Below are 22,952 nucleotides of genomic sequence, written 5' to 3'. Positions count from 1 at the left end.
CAGAAATTATTACATCTAGGAACTATTCCCAAAGGACAGTTTTACCTAGAGAGCCAATCCCACCAAGAGTCACCCTCTGTTTTCAGTGAAGAGAGAAAGAAAGAAAGAAAGAGTGTTCTCTGAACAGGGTGGGTCAGGGTAGAAGCCTGACTCAGTTCTTCTGATCACTCATGTGAAGGACATTCTCTCTTGGCTGGCTCTATGAGCAGCCAAGAAGGCTGAGCTCATTAAGGTAAAGTCTGAGTTTCCAGTCACCCACCTTTAAAAAACTGACAGTTCAGTTTCTTGCAACATGGTAGTAATTGATTCATGTGGATTAGTTTTAATATGCACATGTATTGTGCAGGGAGCAGGAAAGCACATTGTAGCACAAATGCATATCTGTCACCATCCAATGCAGACAGAAGTCCATCATTAGTCCATGTAGGTCCTACCTCTGACAAAGTGGGCTGCATTACGAGCTGCTTGCTGGGGAACATGGCAGTGAACTGACAGGTTCCAGGGGATCTGGGTCATCAGAGCCCTCAGGCTGCCAAAAGGGATGTAAAAGTAGCACCTGAGATACTTCAAGTTGTCTTACTGTCTCAACCCATGAGCTGGATTTTATTGTACAAACTCGCACTGGTATGAATTAAAATATTTTCCACTGGGACAAGAAAATCTTTGCACCCAGATGGAATGAGCCCAGTAATTGGCTGCTTTTTTTTTTTTTTTTTCTTACTATCTATCCTTTTTCTTTCATTACAAATGTTGAATTATAGACTTATATTTATTTTTTAAGATCAGTAACTGCGATCGAATAGATGCTTTGCTTTTGAATGCATCCTTCAGTGCTTCTGGAAATTTTGTATTCTATGACAGGATTAATACTTTTTACATGTGGAGTTGACCAGAACAAAAAATTGTTGGATGTTGCTACAAGTTTGAACAGGAAGTCCTAGGCCCACACCAAAAGTAGATTGTGACTGTTTTGTGAGACATGTTTATATTCTTTATAACCTCTTCAGATGCAGCAAGATATGTCTTTCTGATACTAATGGAATTTCTTCCCAATGTAGTTACTTTTTTATCACTTTTATTTAAAATATAATTTAGCACAGAAGAGTTTTAAAAAGTGATGGAAAAGGAACACTGAGGAGCTCAGAAACACATGTTCATAGTTATAATCTTATGGAAGGTCATTACAATGGATTGACAAAATGATTCTGCCTTACAATCTGTTTGACATTTTCCAGGAGGTCACGTGGAGTTAATAATGGGAGTAGAGATGTCATAGTGTACTTTTTTTGGAAAACCCTTAATCAAGTTCCACATTTCAGGCTTTTCCTTAAGCTGTAGGTCACCTAAGATCTATGTAAGGCAGTAGGAAAAAATGAGGGAGTCTTTCTAATTTATATAAATGACTGAGACTTAGTCAGAGAACTCTGTCAGCTATGCACAGCAGATTAAGAGATGTTGATCTGGAAAAAAAAAAAAAAAAAAAAAAAGCCTTCCCCAAAGAAAATGTATAGAATACAAGTTGGAATGAATAGAAAAAGAATTAAGAAGATGCACTGGTAAAGGGAGTGCTGATAAATAAAGGCACAAGAAAAAGGAGTGTTAGGCAGACATGGTTTCATGTTGTAAGAATTCTGTTCTCTGACCGACAGTTCTGCATAAAGACATTGGACCTTGCAGAGCAGCTACTATAACAGGAACACTTTCTAGAATTTCACTAAATGACGAAGAGGAGGAGAAGGGACCAAACCCTGAAGGAATGAGCTATTCTACCTTGCCTGGAAACATCATCTCCAAAGTCATCATCCAGCAACCAACAGGTCTCCATATGCCTATGAGTATGAGTGAACTGGCCAATCAGTGCTTGAAAAAAGACAACAGTGAGTTGCGGAGGACTGTGTATTTATGCACTGATGATAATTTGAGAGGTGCGGATATGGACATAGTCCATCCTCAAGAACGGATGATAGAAAGCGACTATATAGTCATGCCCAGGGGCTCAGTAAATACCCAGCCATCATTGAAAGATGAGAGCAAGATGAATATAGGCATGGATACATTGCCTCATGAAAGGCTGTTGCACTACAAAGTTAATCCAGAGTTCAATATGAATCCCTCTGTAATGGACCAATTTAATATTAATTTAGACCAGCATCTTCCCACCCAAGAACATATGCAGAATTTACCATTTGAGCCCCGCACAGCAGTGAAGAATTTCATTGCCTCAGAGCTGGATGACAATGCAGGATTATCAAGAAGTGAAACTGGATCCACAATATCAATGAGCTCTTTAGAGGTCAGTGGTGCATAAACAAATTTCATGCTCTGTTGTTCTAATTATATGATAAGACAATACATTGCATCTTCTGTCTAAGGGGCGAAGCTAATGTTTTAATTCAGTATAAATTGTTGTTTGGGCTCATATGCTGCTGTTTGTATTTCTCTTATTGTCAGAAATGTTTGTACCTAGAAAACACAATTTAAGTTTCAGAGCCAGTCTGTATGAAACTGTACAGTTTCATTCCACACAACTGCAAAGGATTTTGTGGCCTACCAGGTAAAGTGCACTGGAAAACACTGTGTTGCTATGAAAAGAAAAACTAGTCCTGCAAGATACAAATGATAATCATTGACCCTACCTGCAAGAACATGCAGTTGAAAATATTTACCATTCTACTGCTGACAATCATATCTGTCAAGGATATGATAGGTCTGATTCTGCTCTCACTAGTGTAAATCTTGGATTCTTCTATCCAGTAGTTCAGCATTTACTGATTTATTTTCTATACAAACTTGAATGTTGTCATGTGTGTGCAGGCGTACAAATCATGTGTGCATTATGTACAGGTGGACTGCATGTGGAGTATCCCAGATTCCAGAGAGATTGCAAAAGTGAACTGAAAATCCCTTAAAAGTGATTCAGTTCATTGCTGCAATCTATCTGTGAGATGTAAACATTATAAAAGCGAAAGATATTTACATCACTTCTTAAGACCTAAGTGTGCCATTCCTGTTGAGCCTTTATTTATGCAAAGCCACCAGTGATGTGGACTTGATTTCATACTGGGGACTCCTTAAGAATTGGAAGTGTATTTCACCAGCATTTCGAATGTCATGAAATGTAGCATTTGGTGAGAAAAAAAGATAAATGAGAAAAATATGGTGCATACTCATCTTCTGAAAGAAGTTACAGAAGGAAGAAAATTCTACTCTATGTGTAAACTTCAAGCCATTAGCTATTACTCCACAATGTTTGGACCCGTCTGTGTAGGGAAGCAGTAATTTTACCTGATTTTTCAATTGTTAGACACTGAACTGTAGTCAATATTTCACAGATGGGGGGATACTCATGGATATTTGGTTTTAAATGGAGTTGAAGTTTTATGTGTGTATTGACTGGAGAGTTTGGGCATAAGAATAGAACTTAGTTTCTTTTCAAGAGATGCCTTTACAAGTTTTGAAAGTGAAATACTTCCCTTTCTGTTTATATTGTGTGTGTACTTACATAAGTTTTTACAAGACATAATTTAACAAAAAATAGTAGAAAAATCAAGTGTGGGGCTTTGCAAGTAATCAAATAGGATCACTTTTTGTTCACTGTTAAAGTTAATATGCATAAACTTGGGACAAATTTTCAACAATATTTCTAAAAGATAGCACAAGTGCTTGCCCAGCTGGTGCTCAGACAGGCTCTTTCAAAGCAGGTTTGCATCATTAAAGAAGTTACTGCCTTCTGCTCTGATCCAGCCCAGTTAAGATTAGACATATTGGTGGGATATCTAGGGAAGGCTCATAATTCCTTCAGAAAATAGACATACCTGCCAGCACACCATCCACTCCACCTGAGGTCTAAATTGCTCTCTGGTGATGCCTCTTTCTTTCCATTGGTGACAAAGGCCATCTAGGAGACCTAAAAAAAGAAGACTTTAGTTAAGCTGTAAAAATTTGGACAATATTTTATTTTCATTTTAGACAGAGTCCTAAGTCCTGAGGCCACCTTGGAAAATGTGCCTGAAAATCTGAGTATAATGTACTGCTCCTTTAATGTTCGTTTTTTAACTGTATTTGTATCATATTTTAAGTTTACCCCTCAAATGGGATGTAGGTACCAAATCTGAATCACCATTCTGTATATTATTTTTATGCTCAGAAGAGACTACTAAGCATGTAGTAGAAAACATAGTAAAATACAGTAAAATATGGTAATAAATATTTAGTGTCTTCTAACTTGGTAAACATATCAGGTTTAGAAATATGTATTTTTGTTCAGAAAGCTGTAAACAGTTACATTATTAAACCTAACCAAACCCAGCATAATTCCATGTATTAGGAAAAAACAGATACTAGGGAAGATCAGAAATGAAAGGAACTTTTCTGGCTTTTGTGTCTGCCTTTGTGGTTCTCAACGCTACTTGATTATATAGCATTATTTCATCTTTTGATAAGGATGTGCTGCAATTAATTGAAGAACATGAAAAAAAATGTACGTAGAACATCAGAGTCTCAAACAGATCCAGATAAGCAGATCCAGCCAGATAAAGAATGTGATTGTGTTTTTTGTAGGCAGTGTGTAAGAAGCAAGGGTTGAGGTAAAACCCAAAAATGCTATAGTTAGGACTGACTGGCTGGGTTAACTTTTATTGCTGCCATAAAAAAATAAAGGGAGGGCAAGGGGGTTTTTTTCAAAATATTTATGATGTCCAATAGAATATAATTTTTTAAGATTTCAAGATCTTTCAAAGGACAAGGATTTGTCAGACATTATAGAGCAGCAAAACCCACAGCAGGATGTTCAAGGTCATTCTGCCCATGTTTTTCCAGACAGAGCATGACTAGACCATCTCTGAAGGAGAAGATCCTGAGCAGTAGGAAGCCTCCTTCTCTCTCGGCTCATACTGCTGCTCCACCCAAAATCCAATATAAAACCACATGGATTCCTGCTCAACAGGGGCAGTTCCCTTTTCACTTTTCTGAAGAAATAGATATGTCTAAGGCAGGTGGCGGAAGCCTCTTTTTACATCTTCTGCACTGTACAGGGAGTTGGGTTCCTCCACTATTTTCTACTTTATGTTCCCAGGTGTTTTCTCTGGAATTAGCATATTACTATACTACTTCTAAGTTCATGAAATAAATTCTTTTCTGTATTTTGCACATCCCAAGAGAAGATCAGCCCTTAGAGCAGCATGTATCTATTCAAATAATTTAAAAGTGTATGTAGACATAAACACATAGCCAAATAAACAAAGCTATTTAAAGTGAAGGCTGAAATGTCAGGTTTTTTCATGTTGTTTTATTTAGACTTGGTATTCATTATGATCATATGGATGTTTTGGAACACGACTATAGTATCAGCACAAGAATGTATATCGTGACTTTTAACTCTGCAGGGAGGATCCATTATTTCCCCTTCTAATGGTAGGACCCCTACCATTAGATATCTAAAGGTAGGCATTTTCCCCTTCTGATATGGAAATAAAGCTTTTCACCTTCTGAGTCAATGTAGACAAATAGGCACTTTTAGACCCCTTTTAGACTTGTGCTTCAGGATGAAGTAAATCGCATGCCCTCAGTGCAGGTGTCTGTCTTCAGGTGCCATAGAGCAAGCCAGGATTAGTTCAGACAGAAACAGCAAAAATGTCATTGTCCTAAATTTAGTCAGTTCAATCCTACAATGTGACACAAACTTTCTTCTAATTTTTATATCTGCATATTTTTTCTGTTTAGTTGGGAAGAATCAAATGCTTTATTATATATGGAAGAATTTCAGCTTTCGAAAGATAGTCTCAGAATGCCATACTATTTACATACAACTCTTGCCCTAATAAGTAAAAATTTAAGGATTTGCAGATTCCTGATGTGTAAGTCAGTGATTTTTTATTTTATTTGGTATGTACCCAACATTACTTATGTAGCCACTGGCAGGCATATAAGTACATCACAGAGTTTCTTAGGAGTAGTAATTAAACATCTGGCTAATCTCCTGCACATCCGTTATATGCATGGATTAAAACTGGATTTGCTACCTTGGCATCGAAGTGGCTTGGAGTGTGCTCCTTCAGTTCAAAGTGTTTTGATTTTAATGAAGAAACCACTCTCGATACACTCTTTTGGAATACTTTTTGTTTTGAAAATGTACTCAGCGTAGTGAGCTCATTAAAATTAAATTACTTTGAAGTAGTGCATTCCCAGCCACTTAGATGCAAGGAGAGGTTAGGAGGTTTAAATGCAGAGGAAGGAGCTGATCTGTGCAACATATATCCAGGAAAAGTAATTATTTTTATTGTCCAAAAAAAAAAAAATGCAAGAGGGGGTAGATACCTGCTGCCTGACTATGCAAGGAGACTTGCATTGTAACCTTTGTGGAAGAAGACTGACGGGTTCTTTCTACGCTATGGTTAGCGTAGCGTGAGAAGAAATGGAAAAGAGCTGAAAGGAAACAGAGACTTTTAACTGTTATAAGAGGAAGGGTGTGCAAAGACAGGCAATAGAAACATTTATTAAAGGGAATAAAGAGCATCTGCTTTATAAGAACAGAAAGGAGATGACTTCTCAAAGCATTTGCCATGTAAAGGACCAGAATTCTCTTTCCCATCTCATGTCTTCTTTATGTCTCATTTTCTGCTATGATATCTTTATGTAGATAAAGACATAAAGCCATTAGATGGGAAGCTGATTGTGTGATCAAAATAATCCTTCTGTATTCATTCATGAGAGCTCTTAATACATACAAAGAAAGTCAACTCCAGAGCTCATTGGCCAAATAGCTGATGTAGGACACTGGGAAGAAAAACTGTTATAGCTGGGAAAATAAAGGGATATATTAAAGATAGTGAAGTGCAAAGAAAATGTTAAGGCAGAAATAAAGAGGAGAGAAAAGAAAGACAAGCATGCAGAAAAAAAGTAAAAGAAAGATGGCAGAAATAGAGTGGCAGCTTAAAATGAAGGTGTTAGGAAGAAGGAAATTAAAGCATCAGGAAAGGAGCAAGGTCTAAAATAAAACAAAATAAAATAAGACAGAAAAAATGAGAGAGAACAGGAAAGGAGAGAAGAAATACATGGTTAAAACAGTCAGTCTTGTCAATAAAGTACCAGAGCATCAGGCAGAACAAAAGCAAAATGGTGTGAAGTCATTTTGATTTATGAGAAGCAAAAAGAGAGAGAGAACAAAAATGGAGAGACAAACACCAAAGGAATTTCCTCTTTATCATGTTTCCACATTGGATTTATTTTCAGGCATTCTGTATCTCAGATTTCTCTCCCTCCCATTCCTCATTTCATTCTTCAATAAGCTGTGGAGACAGTTCTTGCCAGTTTTGTGACTCTTAGTGAAATGAAGTCTGGCCCTATAACAACCTCTCTGTCTTTCACTTCAGTGAGTAGGTCTCTGATTCCTCTGACTTCAGAAAATGTTGCAGCTGATTTTCAGATTACCGTAGAGGAGCAGGGGTAGAATCAGGCAGAGTTGATTTTTACAACTGAAGATGTAAAGAACTGAAATTGTAGTCAGTGTTATGAAGTGTAGCACATATGTCAGACTTCCTATTATAACCATCTACCTTAACTACATATGATCCTTAAGAAACATATTTTCAATTGCTTGTCCATTTAAGAAGTGCTCAGTTTCCCCTCAAAGCCTTCAGAAACACAAAACAAGTGGGTTTGGTTGGTTGAGTAAACACATCTGCAAGCTACCCTATTAAAAAGGGAGCAGCAAACTGGAATAATTTGCCAGAATAGTTTTAAATTGAGATCTCTGAAGTTATGTTTGTGTTGTGTGTTTATGTATTAAATTTGCTAGCATATTTTAAAGACTTAAAATTCCCACATTAAAAAGCTAATCCAACTTTTCACAAAAATTTACTTGCTTTATGTCTCGATCATCTTATGAACATAATCTTCTATTCAGAAACTAAGGATTTTTTCAGTTATATACACACAAAAGACATTTTAAATCAATACTGTCTATCCCCTTTCCACTTTTGTATCTCTGAGGGCCAAAAAAGATTTTCCTTTAATTTTGTTCAGGGAAAAAATCCTCCCCAGGCTAAGATCTTGTAAGTCAAATCTAGCCTCAGGGTGAATTGTAAACTGCTGATAATAAGGCTTTATATTAACGGAAGCATGGTTATAGCCCTAACTATAATATGGTATCTCTGGTTTCAATTATATTTTGCACAATGTAATGTATCTTCAGGAGTATCTCCTGTAATTAATCGGGTAGTGGTGTAACACAGACTAGAATAAGGGGAAAATCAGGCATTTGCCATTTTACAGAGATGGAGAGGGGTTTTATTAGTCATTTAGTAAGAGCAGCTCTTTCCTGGTGTCAACAGGTTAGCACATGCTGGTGTATGGAAATTATTCTTCAATGTTCGATTTTTGTCCCTCCGTGAGCAGTGTTTAAGTTGCTTTGGAATTACAGAGTGAAACTATACACAATTAGCGCAAAGTAAAATTGATTTAAAATAAATTACTACTGCGATCCTCTTTTCTCAGAGTTTCACTTTGGTCCTGGCATGAATGATGGGTGCCATTTTTTTGCTGTCAAATGGATTTCATCAATTAAGATCAAAGAGCTGTAGAGATCAGAGGTGGAAAAAACCTTGCCAGGTCATCTCTTCTATCACTCCAAGAATGTTTTCTACAGTGTATTTCTCTAATAGATAATCCAAATTCACTTTCAAGACTAGAGTTTAAAATAAACATGTTTGTGATAGATTCTTGTTGAGCCCTAGAAAAATCCCCACTGAGATAAACCTGTAGTATGAATTGTTTGTTCATAACTGGTGTGATCTAACAGCAGAATCGTAACAGTTATGGTTTTCTGACAATGGAACAGTTAAATATGTTAGTCTGTTAGATATGTCTTTTTACCATGTAAACAGTGGTAGAGTTGCCTAGCTACAAAACCTAATAGTCCAGCTGTGCCAAGAATATTTTCACTACAGTCAAGCAGACTTAAGCCAAACTACAAATGCTCCAATTTTATAAATCACAGTGTCTAGCAAACAACACATTTCTTCCTAAATTTTCCATGTTTTCACTTAGGATTCTCAGTCAAACAGTTCAATGATATCACATTTATTACTGAACTGTAGCTTAAAACCAGCTTTTTCAAAGCTGCTCCTGTAAGCTTCACCTCATTATCTGCTGTACACGTTTCTTCTTTTGTAACAACTGAACCTTTATGTGCTCTAATTGCACCTTGAAAATAGATCTTCCCTCATTAGAGATACGTAGATTTCTTCAGGTGCTGGTTCACTGTGGAACAATTAAGGTCTATGTCAAAGTTACACCTGTACCAAGGCCCCCTTAACATGAATGAGAAGTAAGAACTTAGCTACTTTAAAAATATGGGCATAATGTCCTCATATTTTTCTTACATCCAAGACCTTTGATGTTTCCATGTTTTCATGGTGCTCATTTTTTCAGAATTGTTTAATTTATTTTTAAAAAGTCTATTTTAAGTGTGCTACATTAAATCAAGCCTTGCTGATTAAAGATAGCTTCTCCAAAGCTTGTTGTTGTTGTTTGGTTTAATTGTTTTATAGACGGTTCTTTTATACTGCCTCTGAGCTCTTCAGGCATCAGAGTGTGTCAACAGTGCTACAGTGATTTTCTTCATATTATTGTGGATCGAAGCATCAAGATTTTACTACAAAACCAGACAATATGTCACAAAGTGGTACTATCAAGAGCTCAGAAAATAAACATTTTCTGCTTTCTACAACTGAAACAATTGTAAAATTATTTCCTTCTGTTGAAAGAAAATATAAAAACTTACTAAAGCCTGCATGTTTGTTAAATGATATAAAAAAAAGTCTTATATCAGTAACATTATTTATCTTCACTTAATGGGCTTAGTTTGTATCCTGCTGCAGAAACTAGGTGATATTTGAAAAGGTTCATTCGCCGTGACTTAAAGCCCTCCTATCTTACCACAAAAATTAGGGTTAAATAGTAGCAGCAAGCCTTTTTCTTTACTTAGGGTACTTTTCCCTTCCTTTAACTCTTCTTGCTGAAGGAGAATGTATCTTTTCTTTCCATTTGCATGTCCTTTCACTCTTTTTTTCAGCTCTTCCAATCACTTTCTACATCACTTTAGTCTATTGCAAGTCATTCAATTTCCAGCCTTATGATAAAAAAAAAAATATTTCTAAATCTTCTTTATATATATTTCTTCTCTGATATAATTTGACTTTATAATTGTTTCTTTTTAGGATCTGTAAAAAATTCTATGCTAAACTACTTGTGATAGCAACCATATTCTGTTGCACTGTATACAAGTGATTACCACACTAGTAAATCATTCTTGCTTTATATCAGATGCTTTGAATCAGATTTGTCATAAGTGTAAAATGAAACCATTGCTTTCCCCATCCAGATTGTCATTGCAAAGAAACAAGCTGAAGCTATGGAAAGTATAGATGGCTTCGGCTTGATTTTGCTGTCATTTATTCCATTAAAATCAATGGAGTTGTACCAATGTAAACTTGCTGTAGGAAAGAATCAATTTCTGTATAGCTGTACAAATCTAAATCATAGACATGTATAGATAGCTGTGTAGAAAGTATAAATACGATGATAATTTGTAAATACCACAGAAAGTATAGAAACAGATTTATTTTATACACCAACAGGGTCAATTGCATGCAAAATAACATGCATGTTATGCATCCCAGTGAAATGTAGTCTGGTTTATTTCAGATAAAATAATTTGGTACTGGTCTAAAAAACTGTATGCAAAGTCATGCCTTAATCTTAAATTATCAAGATAAAATCTACAACCTCTCACCAAATACCTAGTATATATCTAATAAAAAACCAAGAATGTTATTTAGACTCGTTACTATGATTTAGTGAATAGTCCCCTTGTTAATACAACCTCTTTTTTCTTTCTTTTTTACTGCTTAATAGAGAAGAAAATCACGTTATTCGGACCTTGACTTTGAAGTAAGTTTTACTGAATTATTCCTGATTATTAAAAGTATTTTCCTATAAGTAAATGTGAAGTGTTCATTTTACCAGATTTTAGCCTTCTGACATAGTAGATGTCATAGGGTTGTTCAATTGATACTGGAACATGATGAGCAATTCATTAAAAATACTTTGGTGCAACTTGTTTGTAAAATATTCTGAGATCAAATTGTCATGTTGCAATATTAACCATCATGGTTTCAGTTTTTTAATTCTCTGCCTCTTCATTTTCATCTGTTTTTTTGTTCGTTTGTTTTTGTTTTGCTCGCTATCTATCTATTGAAAAAGCGTGACACTTCTGTAAGATAGGCCATATTGTTGCAGAAGGTTACTTTGTTCAGGAGGTTCTCAATAATTTGTTCTCTCTTTCTTCAATACTAATAACTGGCATATGAGTTTCACATCCAAATAGTGATTATGAATGTGTCAAATTTTGAATGATGAAGCACTGGAGTTGTCAAATCTTATGGATCACATGCTATATAAAAAATCAAGTTCGTGTGAGGTTGTTCACATTGAATATCCACAATTTCAGACTTAGACCCCATTGAATGAGTGTCGCAGGGTGGGGCATGTGCATCCACCACACTGAGAAGGTTTGTTTGTGCTAGTTAATGATTGTTTTGTTCTGTCCCCTTCAGTATGATTAAGGCTGAGCTTTGTTTATTTGAGGTTTTTTTCTCTACTCTCTACTAGAAGCAATACAGCAGTTAGTTTTCAAGGGGATGTTAATAATTTATGGATTTGGGATTTTTGCACAGATTGTCTGTCATGAATGTTAATAGTGTGATATAATTCATTAACTGTGTCTCCAGACAAGTTGAACAATCATATTGCAAGGAAGCTACAGATCTTGGGCTAAACTTTAACATACAGTGATCAGCATATATCAACTATAACTTTATAAATCACCCTCTGTGTATACAAACAAAAGCATTTTATATTATTATGTCGGCTGTAAGCACATGTACATTCAGATGTCAGATTCTGGTACACAGAGAAGAAAGAGGGAGAACTAGCCAAATGCATCCATAGCAGTGGTGAGAGAAGCCTCACAATGAGAGAAGGGTTTGCTTTGGTGACTTGCGTTTGCTGAAATGCTGACCTTCTGTGTCCGATTGGGGTTTCTTGGTAATGTAACATCATGCCTTCATCCCCTATGTCATTTTCCCCCAGAGAGTATAGTTACCTTAAGCAGCCATGTAATTTCTCAAATGATGCACCAGGCAAGGATTCACACAATAAGTTTAAAGAAGATAAAATGAAAATATTATTGTAAGTATGCTTTAGGATAAATGTATAGAAAGGAAGAAGAAAAACATGAATCAACAGCAAAATTTTAAGGTGGAAGCAATTCTAAAATTAAATGCAATCAATATGAATAGAAGTTTTATAATTATTTGGATATAGAGAATTCTGAATTTTACTGTTTTATTGAAAGGTAGGAATATCATGCCATTCATGACGAGAACAATCTCTGTGGCAACAGACACTAAAACATTCTTCCTATCACTCAGATGATCATGGTCCAACACCAAATTAACACCAACAACACAGTACACATTCTGCTCTCAGGAATCAGGCCGCCCATTACATGCTTTCTTTTGACTCACATAGTGTATTTAAGATGCTTACAACTTTTTCTTGTTTGCAGCATTGTTGCTCCATGGCCTAATATTTTTAGAAGTATTATTAAAATGCAGGAATTATACGTTTTTGTAAAAAAGTAAGGATGGGGCCATTAGGGTCACTGCCGAAGAAGTGAGAGCAGCAACAATACTGTGCCAGTCGCTGCTGTGTTTTAGAAGTACTGACTCAGACTAACCTCATCTCACCTCCCTGTTTCATGGTTCCTCTGATTAAGCCTGTGGGCTTTCCTGTGTTCTTACACATAGCATGGCTGGCTGACTGTGGTAAAGCAAAATAAAAAAGCCATAAAATGTTCAAGTAGTCACCTAGCTTCCTTCACTCAGCAAGGCATACTGATGAAGGGATTGAGATAGTGTTTTGTGGCCAAAGCACTGCTCTTCTGATACTTCAAAGCAGCTTGACTTCAAAATAGAACAGAGCCTGGAGGTGAGGTCAAGCTAGAGTGATTGGCCATATTACTTAAATATTTAACACCTTCTCTGCTTTGTCTGTGACCAGTGACATCTGGCACTCTCCGAGAAACCATCCTTCCACACTTCTGAGGATAACAAATGTGAAATATGCAGTACAGATAAGATTGTGTCAAGCTCCATCCTTTTAACACTCTCCCAGCAGTCTCTACACCCACAACCTCTCACACGTCTCTCTATATCCATACAAGACAAACCCTCAGGCTATACCTATCTTGCTGAAGACATTTGATGGAACATTTCTGGGTGCCAAAATGCCAGTTTTAATATGAATGAATTTTTAGAATGATCTTTACTGTTTTAGTCTGGGTTACCCTTGTCTCTCCAAACAGTTCCTGAAAAGTCCTCAGGGAACTAATGCAACCTAGGTACCATTCATAATAGGCAATTTGGTTGTAGAGTTCTTATTTTGAAGACTAAGAGAATTTCATAGCATTTGTGGAGAACATGGAGAACCTTCCATGCTAGATGGTGCCAGAGAATGATCTTGGACATGTTTGACCTACTACAGTAGAGTCACAGTTTCTATTTTTTTCTTTCTTAAAAAAAAAAAAAAAAAAGAAAAAAAGAAAAAATAAAAAAGGGAAAGAAAAAAAAGACTATGCTGGTGGACTGCAATGCAACACTTACTTTAATATGGACATTTGTAAGTAAAACAACAAAATACATGAAATGCAAACTTTTTTCTGGAGCCACAGCTCAAACTCAAAGCCAGCTGCTATGTCATGTGTACACAGGCAGACTATGACTGTACTCGATGCCATAAAATAGTCTCTGGTCCTGTTTTCTCCAATATATATAGAAATACAGGTGTAGTTTTAAAGGCCTTTGCAATGGACTATAAATAATAAAAGTCTTGTGACTGCTGGGTAGTGTTATAGAAAGCTTATGTCTCCTGTCGAAGGAAAGAGAGAGAGAAAAAAGATGACATCCAAACTGGCCAGCCCTTACCACAGATCTTACAGAGGAGTCTCTTAAGAACTGGGCCACTTGTTTCTTGTTTACTCTTTGAAAATATTTCAGCATTACATTCTTAAATTATCCCGTTATGTAGCAAAAAGAATGACTGTAACATACTGGGTTTAGTCTGTAGGCAGAAAGTATTACTGCTAAATAATATACTGTCCACTATTAGATTTTGCAAAACACTGACTAATCTATTTGAACATTGAAGTCTGCTAAAATGAACAGTCAACATGGAACAGCTTTACAGCTCTTTTCTTGTGATTACCAAGGATTAGTTCAGACTCATTCATGCAGTCTGGTATCCAAAACATGACCAAAATTAATAGGTCTGCTCACTTTGGATCCTTGCTGCTGCTGGTTGGGGTGACCCCAGATAAGTGCCCTCCAACTGCGGTCATTATGCTCTGCTTTTCCCTAAAGCTGGACAGGTAGCTTTTTCATGAAGGCTCAGCACTAATACTTAGCTGTCAGATCAAATAAAGTTCATTCTAATTATGTTGAACAGAAATACAGATGCTGTGGAAATTCCCAGGAGGACTTTATAATAGGTGTGCTCTGACACTTACAAAAATATACAGGAGAGTTAAATAGTATTATTCACAGGCATTTTAACATTCAAGATCACAATTTACCTTTAAAGTCTATGAAAGGGTCTAACTCCCGGATTTCCCCAGCCATTCACCCCGCTCTCCCCTTTCTATGAGGCATTCATTGCATCTACTTGTAATAACATTTGTGCCAAATAATTCAGAAAAGTGCCTATCACCCTGTTCCCCAGGATTCAAGTCATCTCTGGCTCTTCTTGAGCTCCGGCCTTGAGAAAGAGCAAGGATACACAGAACAAGTGTGAATACCAGAATGTCTTCTTTTGTTTCCACAAAGCAGTAGACTCTCACCAGCAATAATGCTAATTCAGCATTTATTGCTGGAGTTTATTTCTTTCAGAATTTGATTGGCAATAGGTATTCGTTATAACAACATTGCAAATTCACAGAAAAGTTTAAAATCTTCCTCTTACTGACCTGAAGACATCTCTCAAAGAGAAAGGTGAAGAAAATGTGCCTGCGGGCAAAAATCCTTTACCACTCTCAAGTCTGGCAACTGATCGTACCTATAACATCTTGAAATCACAGCATGTTTCCATTGTAGGGCTGGGAAGGCATTTCCCCATCTGTTCTTTTCACTTAGCTATTTCATACAATATTTGAAAGAGAGCATTTTTACCTGTGACAATATAGAATATCTCAAAGGCAAACTCAGTATTATTACTGTCCTTCAAAAGATTGACCACAAATCTTCAAATCTTTGTAAGAACGTTTATGCTTGAGGTAGAGTTCAGCTACAACCCTGTCATAAATAAAAAAGGTAGCTGGGTACAGAGTTATGTTTGAAGTCCTCCCCATCTTGATGGTAGCCATCCACCCTTGAATAGTAGATAGTAGTAGGAATAGATGCTCATCAGACTAAGGCTCAGTCTTTTCAAAACACACCATTGATGTTACTTGTGAGTGGGGGTAGAAATGTGGAAGGGGTGTCAGTTCAGTCTCACCCACTTCAGGTCGTGGAGTACAAGAATTGCAGAGGCTGCAGGAAAGACCAGAAGAAGACGTGTCTGCAGCCTGAGGGCCAACTCAGGCACTTCTTGAGGGGATGCGGCCTTAATGGGCACATCCCCAGCTGTGCCTAGAGAAGGCATGTTTTTGAAGGGGAACACGAGAAGCTCCTTTTCCATCCTGTTCAGGTCTCAATGCTACTAGAATCATCCTAGTATATACTGGTCAAGATCTCCAGCTCTGTATTGCTAAAGCTAATGGATTTCTAAGACTGATAAAGCTGTGTTTTCCACATTGCCCATTTAATAGAGAAAACAGATTAAACCCCCACAAATACTTTGTGGGTTATTTTCTTATAAAAGAGAGCACACCCAACAGAGCACATTTTCTACAAAGGAGAGGAGATGGTACTTCCTAACAAAGAATTTAGAAGAAGTCTATAAAAGAAGAGTTAAATTTGGAAATTTAAGTTACTTCACCTTTAGTTCAGATCATTCTTTATAAGCAGTGGGGAGGGTCAGGTCTCAGTGGGTAGGTATTATGGAATGGAAGCCAGGAAAACACAAAGCGGCCAAAAGATCCATGGGTACATGTGCATACCAGTCATTCCGCTATTAAGAATAAAATTTAAAGCCTTTTTCCTGGCAGACTTCCCACTGCAAGTGTTTAATTTTTCCTCCCACCTACTTCTCCTCAGGAATAATGTAATGAACTGAGTAAGACATTTGCATTATTTATATTTGCTATTTAACAAATTCTTGGGTACATGATTCAGAAAAAAATATCAGAAAGTAACATTCTCTATAATCCTAGCCTTCTATTAAAAAGTTTCCAACTGGAGATACTTGTTTCACAGTCATATGCTATTTCCTGCTTTTAGAGGTGGTATTTTAACCCACCAAATCTGTTTTATTCCCTTCAGCATGTCTGCTTATTTCAGCCAATAATAGTCTTTGAGGTAGAACGTTTCTTTTTTAATCCTGTGTATATAAAATTTGCTAGATATCCCTGTCTACCATAACAACAATAGCTTCAAAGAATCCCTAGGAAGTGACTTAAGTGAAACTTCCCTCATAAATTCGGATCAGCTAATACTAGTTAAATCATATTTTGCAAGGAGTTCCTCACCAAAACCTGCAAAACTGTTTCCCTTATTCACCCCACAATTCAGGTTAAGTTCTAATAGGTCTTTAATTGCTTGCTGTAGCTCATGTATCTTTTGTGAATAATGTTGCAAATTTCCTGTTCTCAGAAGCGAAACAAGTTCTCAACTTACAGTGTAGCTTTATTAAGGATGATACGGTTATTAGAGCGTAGCAGTAGAAATACATGATCAAGACAGCAGCCATATTTCATAAAATTTATAAATACAGAATGCAAGTGAAAGATAACAGTTAAAATTGGGTTTGGTAAAGCATTATTTGGGGGTCGGCTACTGCCACTCCATTTTAAAAGGTACTAACCCAGACATAGCAGAGCATTACTTGCTGGGAAGGGTCACACTCAGGTACTGGGTACGTAAGTTCGCAGGGTTTGTCACACACAACGCCGGGGAAAATCAGGCTTGACAATCAGTGGACATGCATAGAGGATGGTATCCTGCTCCTTTTCTATCAATGTTATTGGCTGCTGCCCTAGCTTTAACTCAAGTTCAAGCAGTTACAAAAGCTTAAGAAAGGCCAAGCTGAGCCCATCTGCTGTTGGACTGAGGTGAAGCATCCTCAGCCCCTCCTGTCCCCTCTCCACCCAACCACAGAACCGTGAGACTGGTTGAACAGTGAGTAGCCTTCAGCTTTGCTCCAGAACCTTGTCTGAGTCCCTACCTGGGCGTGAACTTGTTTGGAAACAATGCAAAGGGTAGGCTTGACACTCTGGCCTTGAAAAAAGGCTTCACTGTCCGTGTAGCTGCCAAGGCAGGTAAATGGTCAAGGGTCTCCTCCAACTGTGGGGCTGCTTGGGGTCCCACCTCTTGCACAGGAGTTCTGTATAATTAGTTTTTGTGGAAGAGTGCCCTGTACACGGGCTAGACGGAGGGTGGTTTCCAATTGTCCAGTCCATGACATAAGAAAACAAGTAGAATTGAAGAACTGTGCCTACTTCTCTTAAGATGAATTCCATTTCAACTGCATCTGAGTGACAAGAAGACATAAAGTTTGGAGCTTTTCCATTTTGGGCCAAAACTTCTGTGTTCAGTGTTCTCATAAAAATTACTCGGATAGGGACTATTACAAATAATTGCTACATTCCTATAGAAATTAAAATATTAACATCCATGCTGAAAACAGAAGTTCTAAAATAATCTTCCTAATGGGCACGAGTCTTTCTGAGAAACTGCCATTACTTTCAAAATACTTCTAGACTAGCACAAAATCAGTGTCCCTTAATTTCAGCAACTCAATAAATGTGGGGTGAAAACAGTCTCTTGTACACAGGAAAAGCATTGAACAGAGCAGAGAGAAAGCTCAGTGCAATTCACTCCCATTCGTTGAGTCTACAGGGAAAAGATGGCCCTGCCAAATTCAATTTACTTTATTATGTTGGGGAAAATAATACTTCTCTTAAAAAAAAAAATAACATTTAAAAAAAAAAAAAAAAAAAGAAAAAAAGCCAAGATCCAATTATAAATATAAGCAATTATGTTCCATTTTGCAGAAGGTCATGCATACAAGAAAGAGGCACATGGAATTGTTTCAAGAGCTAAATCAGAAATTTCAGACGCTGGACAGATTTCGGGATGTACCAAAATCAGGCAGCATGGTAAGTTTTCCTTCTTAGATATTTAAAATATGATGGATCCTTAACAACAACAATGAAACAAGTGTCCTTCGAACTCACTATACTTTCTGAGATTACCTCACTGTGAAACACCTTTAGATAGCCCCCAAAATTATAACAAAAGGTATTTTCATTAATCTAACCTATGTCAAGGCTCATTGGGTTTTACAGGTAGACCATAATTAACTCTCTTGACATCATCATAGAGGACAAGGAATTGAGCTGTAGGGAACACATTTCAAATCTGTATATGCCTACCAAGTCTAAAGGACTTTATATAGAGAAAGCAGCTCACTACTGTAATTTGGCCAATAGGGCTTTTCCTCTATCTAGGCAAGCAGATATTAAATTAGTTACTACAAACAAGTCCAGTTTGATTCACCTATACATGAGATGGTCCAGAAATCATACAGGTTCTGTAATGCTGTGTCTTTTCCATAATGGGTTTATAAATATTTACTGAGGGAAAACCGAAAATTAAATCATCCTGAGCTGACTCTGCTATCATCATAATTCAGATTTAGACACGTACACTCATACACACATGTGTAACACCCTGACTACATCTGATAATGGGAGCAAGGAAATAATTGATTCTGCCTAATTAAAACAGTTAAATTAGTGTGACATATTTGTTAGCAGTAATATTATGATTAGTAATAATTTATACATAATCTTATAATGTGAAAATGTATACTAAATGGAACTGAGCTAGAATCATTGTATTCTATAACTTTTTCAGAAGAGCTGCTTTCAGACATGAAGAAGAGATATTAAGCAGATGTGAGGCCAATGGATTTACGTCACTTACATCACCTTAATCCGGCAGAAATTTGGCCCTGATTCTTTGATGAACTTTTAGCTGTGATATGTGTTATTTTGCACCCAGTTCTCTCTCACTCCTCCTTCTGAGATTTGCTGACATGTGAAGTTTGCATTCACCTCCCTGTTTGAGATTTGCTATCCACGTAAAGCTTGGATTAATTCAAAATCTCAAAGGGAATCTCAGTGGAAGAGTTGTGTTTATTCTGTTTCACATCGGCGCTATGTTTCTGAAAGGTCTGCTAATAAAAGCTGCCCAGAGGAATGCTCTATCTGTAAGAGAGTCAGAGAGTGATCCAGGCACCTAAATATAGGCATCTCAGGCTATTTTAGACAGCCTCAGCTCTACAGCACAGCAATGATGACACAGAGGTAAAAGGAGATCAGAACCTCTCATGAGAGATAGCTTGAGATCAGGCAGAAAATCTAAAGGCATCTAAAATGGTGCAAAAATGTCAAGTTTTGGCAACGATGTCCCACCTAAAATGTTAGAGCAGAAATCATAAATTGGTCTTAGTCCATAATGTCTTTCACCCTATAAAATTTAGCATTCAACAACAACAATAAAAAATTCAATAGAAAATAACCAGCTTTCAGCCTGTTATTCCTAATATGCTTGAGCTCCTCAGCCTGTAAAGCAAGGTGGCTCTCACAGCATTTTCAATGACTAGGTTTCCATGGTTCTGTCAAGAGCCTGCCTGAATTTAAAATCCAGCTGGCAATCTCTGTTTCAAACCACTCCATATTTCAGACAGCAAGCTCTTCTCAATTACCTCTTTTTCTCTTTTCCCACTTTTTTACACAACCTCTATTAAAAAGATGGCTATTGGTACTGGATCACTCTGCCATTCCTCACATACATTGTTTTTTGTGCAAGAAGGGGCTTAGATGGCAGCTCAGGTGAGGAGCCTGCCACAGTGGTGACTGTTCATAGAGGGAGTTGCAGCGGTGCTGAACACCCGCCAGCCTGGCTCCCTGCAAAGCCATTTCCCATCTCTGCCTTCTGTGTCTCATGAGAGCACGTTAGCAGTCAGCCTTATGAAAGGTGAACACACTATTTCATCTTTGATTTTGATTCTTCTTTTTTTTGATCTTCAGGAGAACTCTGCTCCAAGCAAGGCTCCATGGGACAGTTTCAAAACCCCAGGCGACTACCAACACTATACAACGATAAATGTATTAGACACAGAGGCAAAAGATGCTTTAGAACTCAGACCAGCAGAATGGGAGAAGTGTCTGAACTTGCCTTTAGATGTGCAAGAAGGTGATTTTCAAACAGAAGTTTAACAAAAATGAAAACAAACTGAACAAAACAAAAACAAAAAATAATTTGTTGCACTGACAATAAAGAGACTTTGGGAACCCTGACGCTCCTGTCTGAACATTGTGACTACTTTATGTCAGGCTCTTCCTGTGCCAAATGTCAGTGGCTTTTTTCGTACAGTATATTCCCACTAGAGCGGCTAGTGGAGAACCAGGTGTACAATTCTTACCATCGTGTGTTGTAAGTACCCGTGGAATGGATTTGTAAGGTAATCTTTATAGATAAACCTCAAGCAACGATTCATGTTGTAACAGCTTCATTTGGTTTAGTTTTCAAAAAACTTCACCATGAAGCACAATGTATATATTTATGCAGTTTTTAAAGTTTATAACAGTCTGTTTGGCCATTACTACACTTTTTACTTTATAATATAAAAGCAAAGTTTTTGTCATTAAATGAATGTCTGTTGAGCTACATTCTTCATTGCTTTAAATGCAATAAAGTAATAATCTCACTTTTATATGAATAATATATTTCACATCTTTATTATTGCAGTTTTCTCTGGAAAGCTCAGAGTAGCTTTCTCTGCTGCAGCTGTGTATAAAATATTTAAAATGTTGTATGGTGTAAATAAACCTTTGTCTACATATCAGTTTCTTAGTGCATTTTATTCTGTATTTGTTTATCTGAAATTTGCATATTTATAGTTTTCTTTAAAAACACACATACTGAATGTGTATTTGAAGTTTTAATAGTATGTTGTTCTAACTCCTGCATATTAGTAGGTTTGTATGGACATTCTGGGTTTTTTTTAGGTATTCTTTTGTGACAATGTACCATAGGAATTGGACTTGTCAGAATACTACTACAATTGTTCTGTTTTATAAGAAGTTTTGTCTTGTTGCAGAAAAACAGTGGAAAATAAGTCGAGTTCAATGCACAACACCCAAAGAAAATGGTGATTCAGAATCATTAAATCTTGTGTATGGCATTGTTGTAATACAAGAAGAAAGACTTTGAAGATAAAAAATTCTGAAGATTTTAGACAAAAAAAAAAAAGAGTGTATTACGTATTATAAATCAAGAACAGCACATGATTAATATTGAACATACAGTTAAACAATTAGGAATAGAAAGACTAAATCTCCCTCTCTGTGCTTACAACCCAAAGCAGAGCCTCAAAATCTCTCCTCATTTACAGCACAGCTCAGGGGCAGGGTGGGGAGAAGAGGAAGATATCTCAAGTCTTCATATGCCATAATTCTAGGAAAAAAAATTCCAAAACTATTTTAGTTCCTGCTGTATGGAATTGAATATGCTGCAGCCTGCTAGCTGAAGAGCTCTTAAAAAGGAAGAAAACATGACCACCAACTTGCTTAGGAGGAAAAAAAGACTAAAGTCTTCTTATCAGCAAGAACTTACCCCAGAGCATTGTTAGAAGGGGATCGTCATTCATCTGCTGAGAGAAAAGTAATCAGGACCAACCTTAGGACCAGCCTTCAGAAAAGTGTTTCAGTTTGTAAATCCTTCCTCCAGGCCGTAATAAGGTACTTAAAACATGAGAAGGAGCCTGACTTTGCTTACTTTGAGTGAGCATCTCATGCAGAGTGCAGACTTCTCTAAGCTATTGCTTCAGCACAAATACAAAATAACTAGCTATCAGCCAAATGATATCAAGCCCATTAACTGGTTTAGGTAGCTAGAAGTTATATGATGTGGTACTCAATATTGCAATACATCAATCGATCAGAACTGGCCCTTTATCTGTTGATGCAGATGGAGGCAGCTGACAAGGTTGGCTATGCAGCCTACTAACTTCACACCTCTGAGACCAGGTAGCACGCCAAACCCCTTTCCCTCTTGTTTTAATCGAGTTCTAATCTAAACAGGGGTTGTTTTCCCTTTAGATAAAGATGTAACAGAAACTGCACATTTTTAAGGATTTAATCTACTATAGTAGGCATCTGTCATGCAGAGCATGTTTTACAAAATTTCTAATTTTTGAGACCAAATCAAGAATCTTAGGCCCCCGAATCCAGATATAAGCTTTAGTATCCTTCTTCACTGATCTAAACATAATACAAATCTAGAGCACCTTGGTATTTCAATAACTATAGTGCAGAGATTATTTGCATAAGTTTTGCATCACCTAACTGCTGTTCAATAGCAGTCTAGTTACAGCTACAGAAAGCTTAGGGTTGGCTGCAAACTCACCCAGGAAACATGATAAATCAGTCTACACTGAATGCACTGCTGACCTAGTTGTGCTGTTATTAATAACCCAGTTGATTCAGGTTTAGCATTAGCCTGGGTATTTATGTACCACACAGTGGTCACAGATGTGCTGCCAGTGTATGAGCAGCAATCTTCAGTACCTCTTTATTTAGAGCCTGTACTGCCCTGCTCAGAAAGTGCTAGACATTTTTATTTTCCTGTTTACTTGATATTTAGAAATATTAAGAACATGCTGAAAACCAG

The 22,952-nt window shown here is 37.0% G+C and overlaps 1 protein-coding gene across 1 annotated transcript in view; it reads left to right on the top strand.

Annotated features, from left to right (window-relative positions):
* ADGRB3 (adhesion G protein-coupled receptor B3) overlaps window positions 1-20,740 on the top strand; it is a 449,703-nt gene extending 428,963 nt beyond the window's left edge. Inside the window, exons 29-32 of the mRNA XM_082048907.1 lie at window positions 1,650-2,293; window positions 10,915-10,950; window positions 18,266-18,370; window positions 20,309-20,740. Of these exons, the coding sequence (XP_081905033.1) occupies window positions 1,650-2,293; window positions 10,915-10,950; window positions 18,266-18,370; window positions 20,309-20,497 (974 nt within the window). The 3' untranslated portion in view covers window positions 20,498-20,740. The remainder of the gene's footprint in view (window positions 1-1,649; window positions 2,294-10,914; window positions 10,951-18,265; window positions 18,371-20,308) is intronic.
* The last annotated feature ends 2,212 nt before the right edge of the window (window positions 20,741-22,952 follow it).

Source organism: Streptopelia decaocto, assembly GCF_964273445.1.
Source record: "Streptopelia decaocto genome assembly, chromosome: 3".
NCBI lineage: Eukaryota > Metazoa > Chordata > Aves > Columbiformes > Columbidae > Streptopelia > Streptopelia decaocto.
This window is presented reverse-complemented; position numbering and strand designations above follow the sequence as displayed.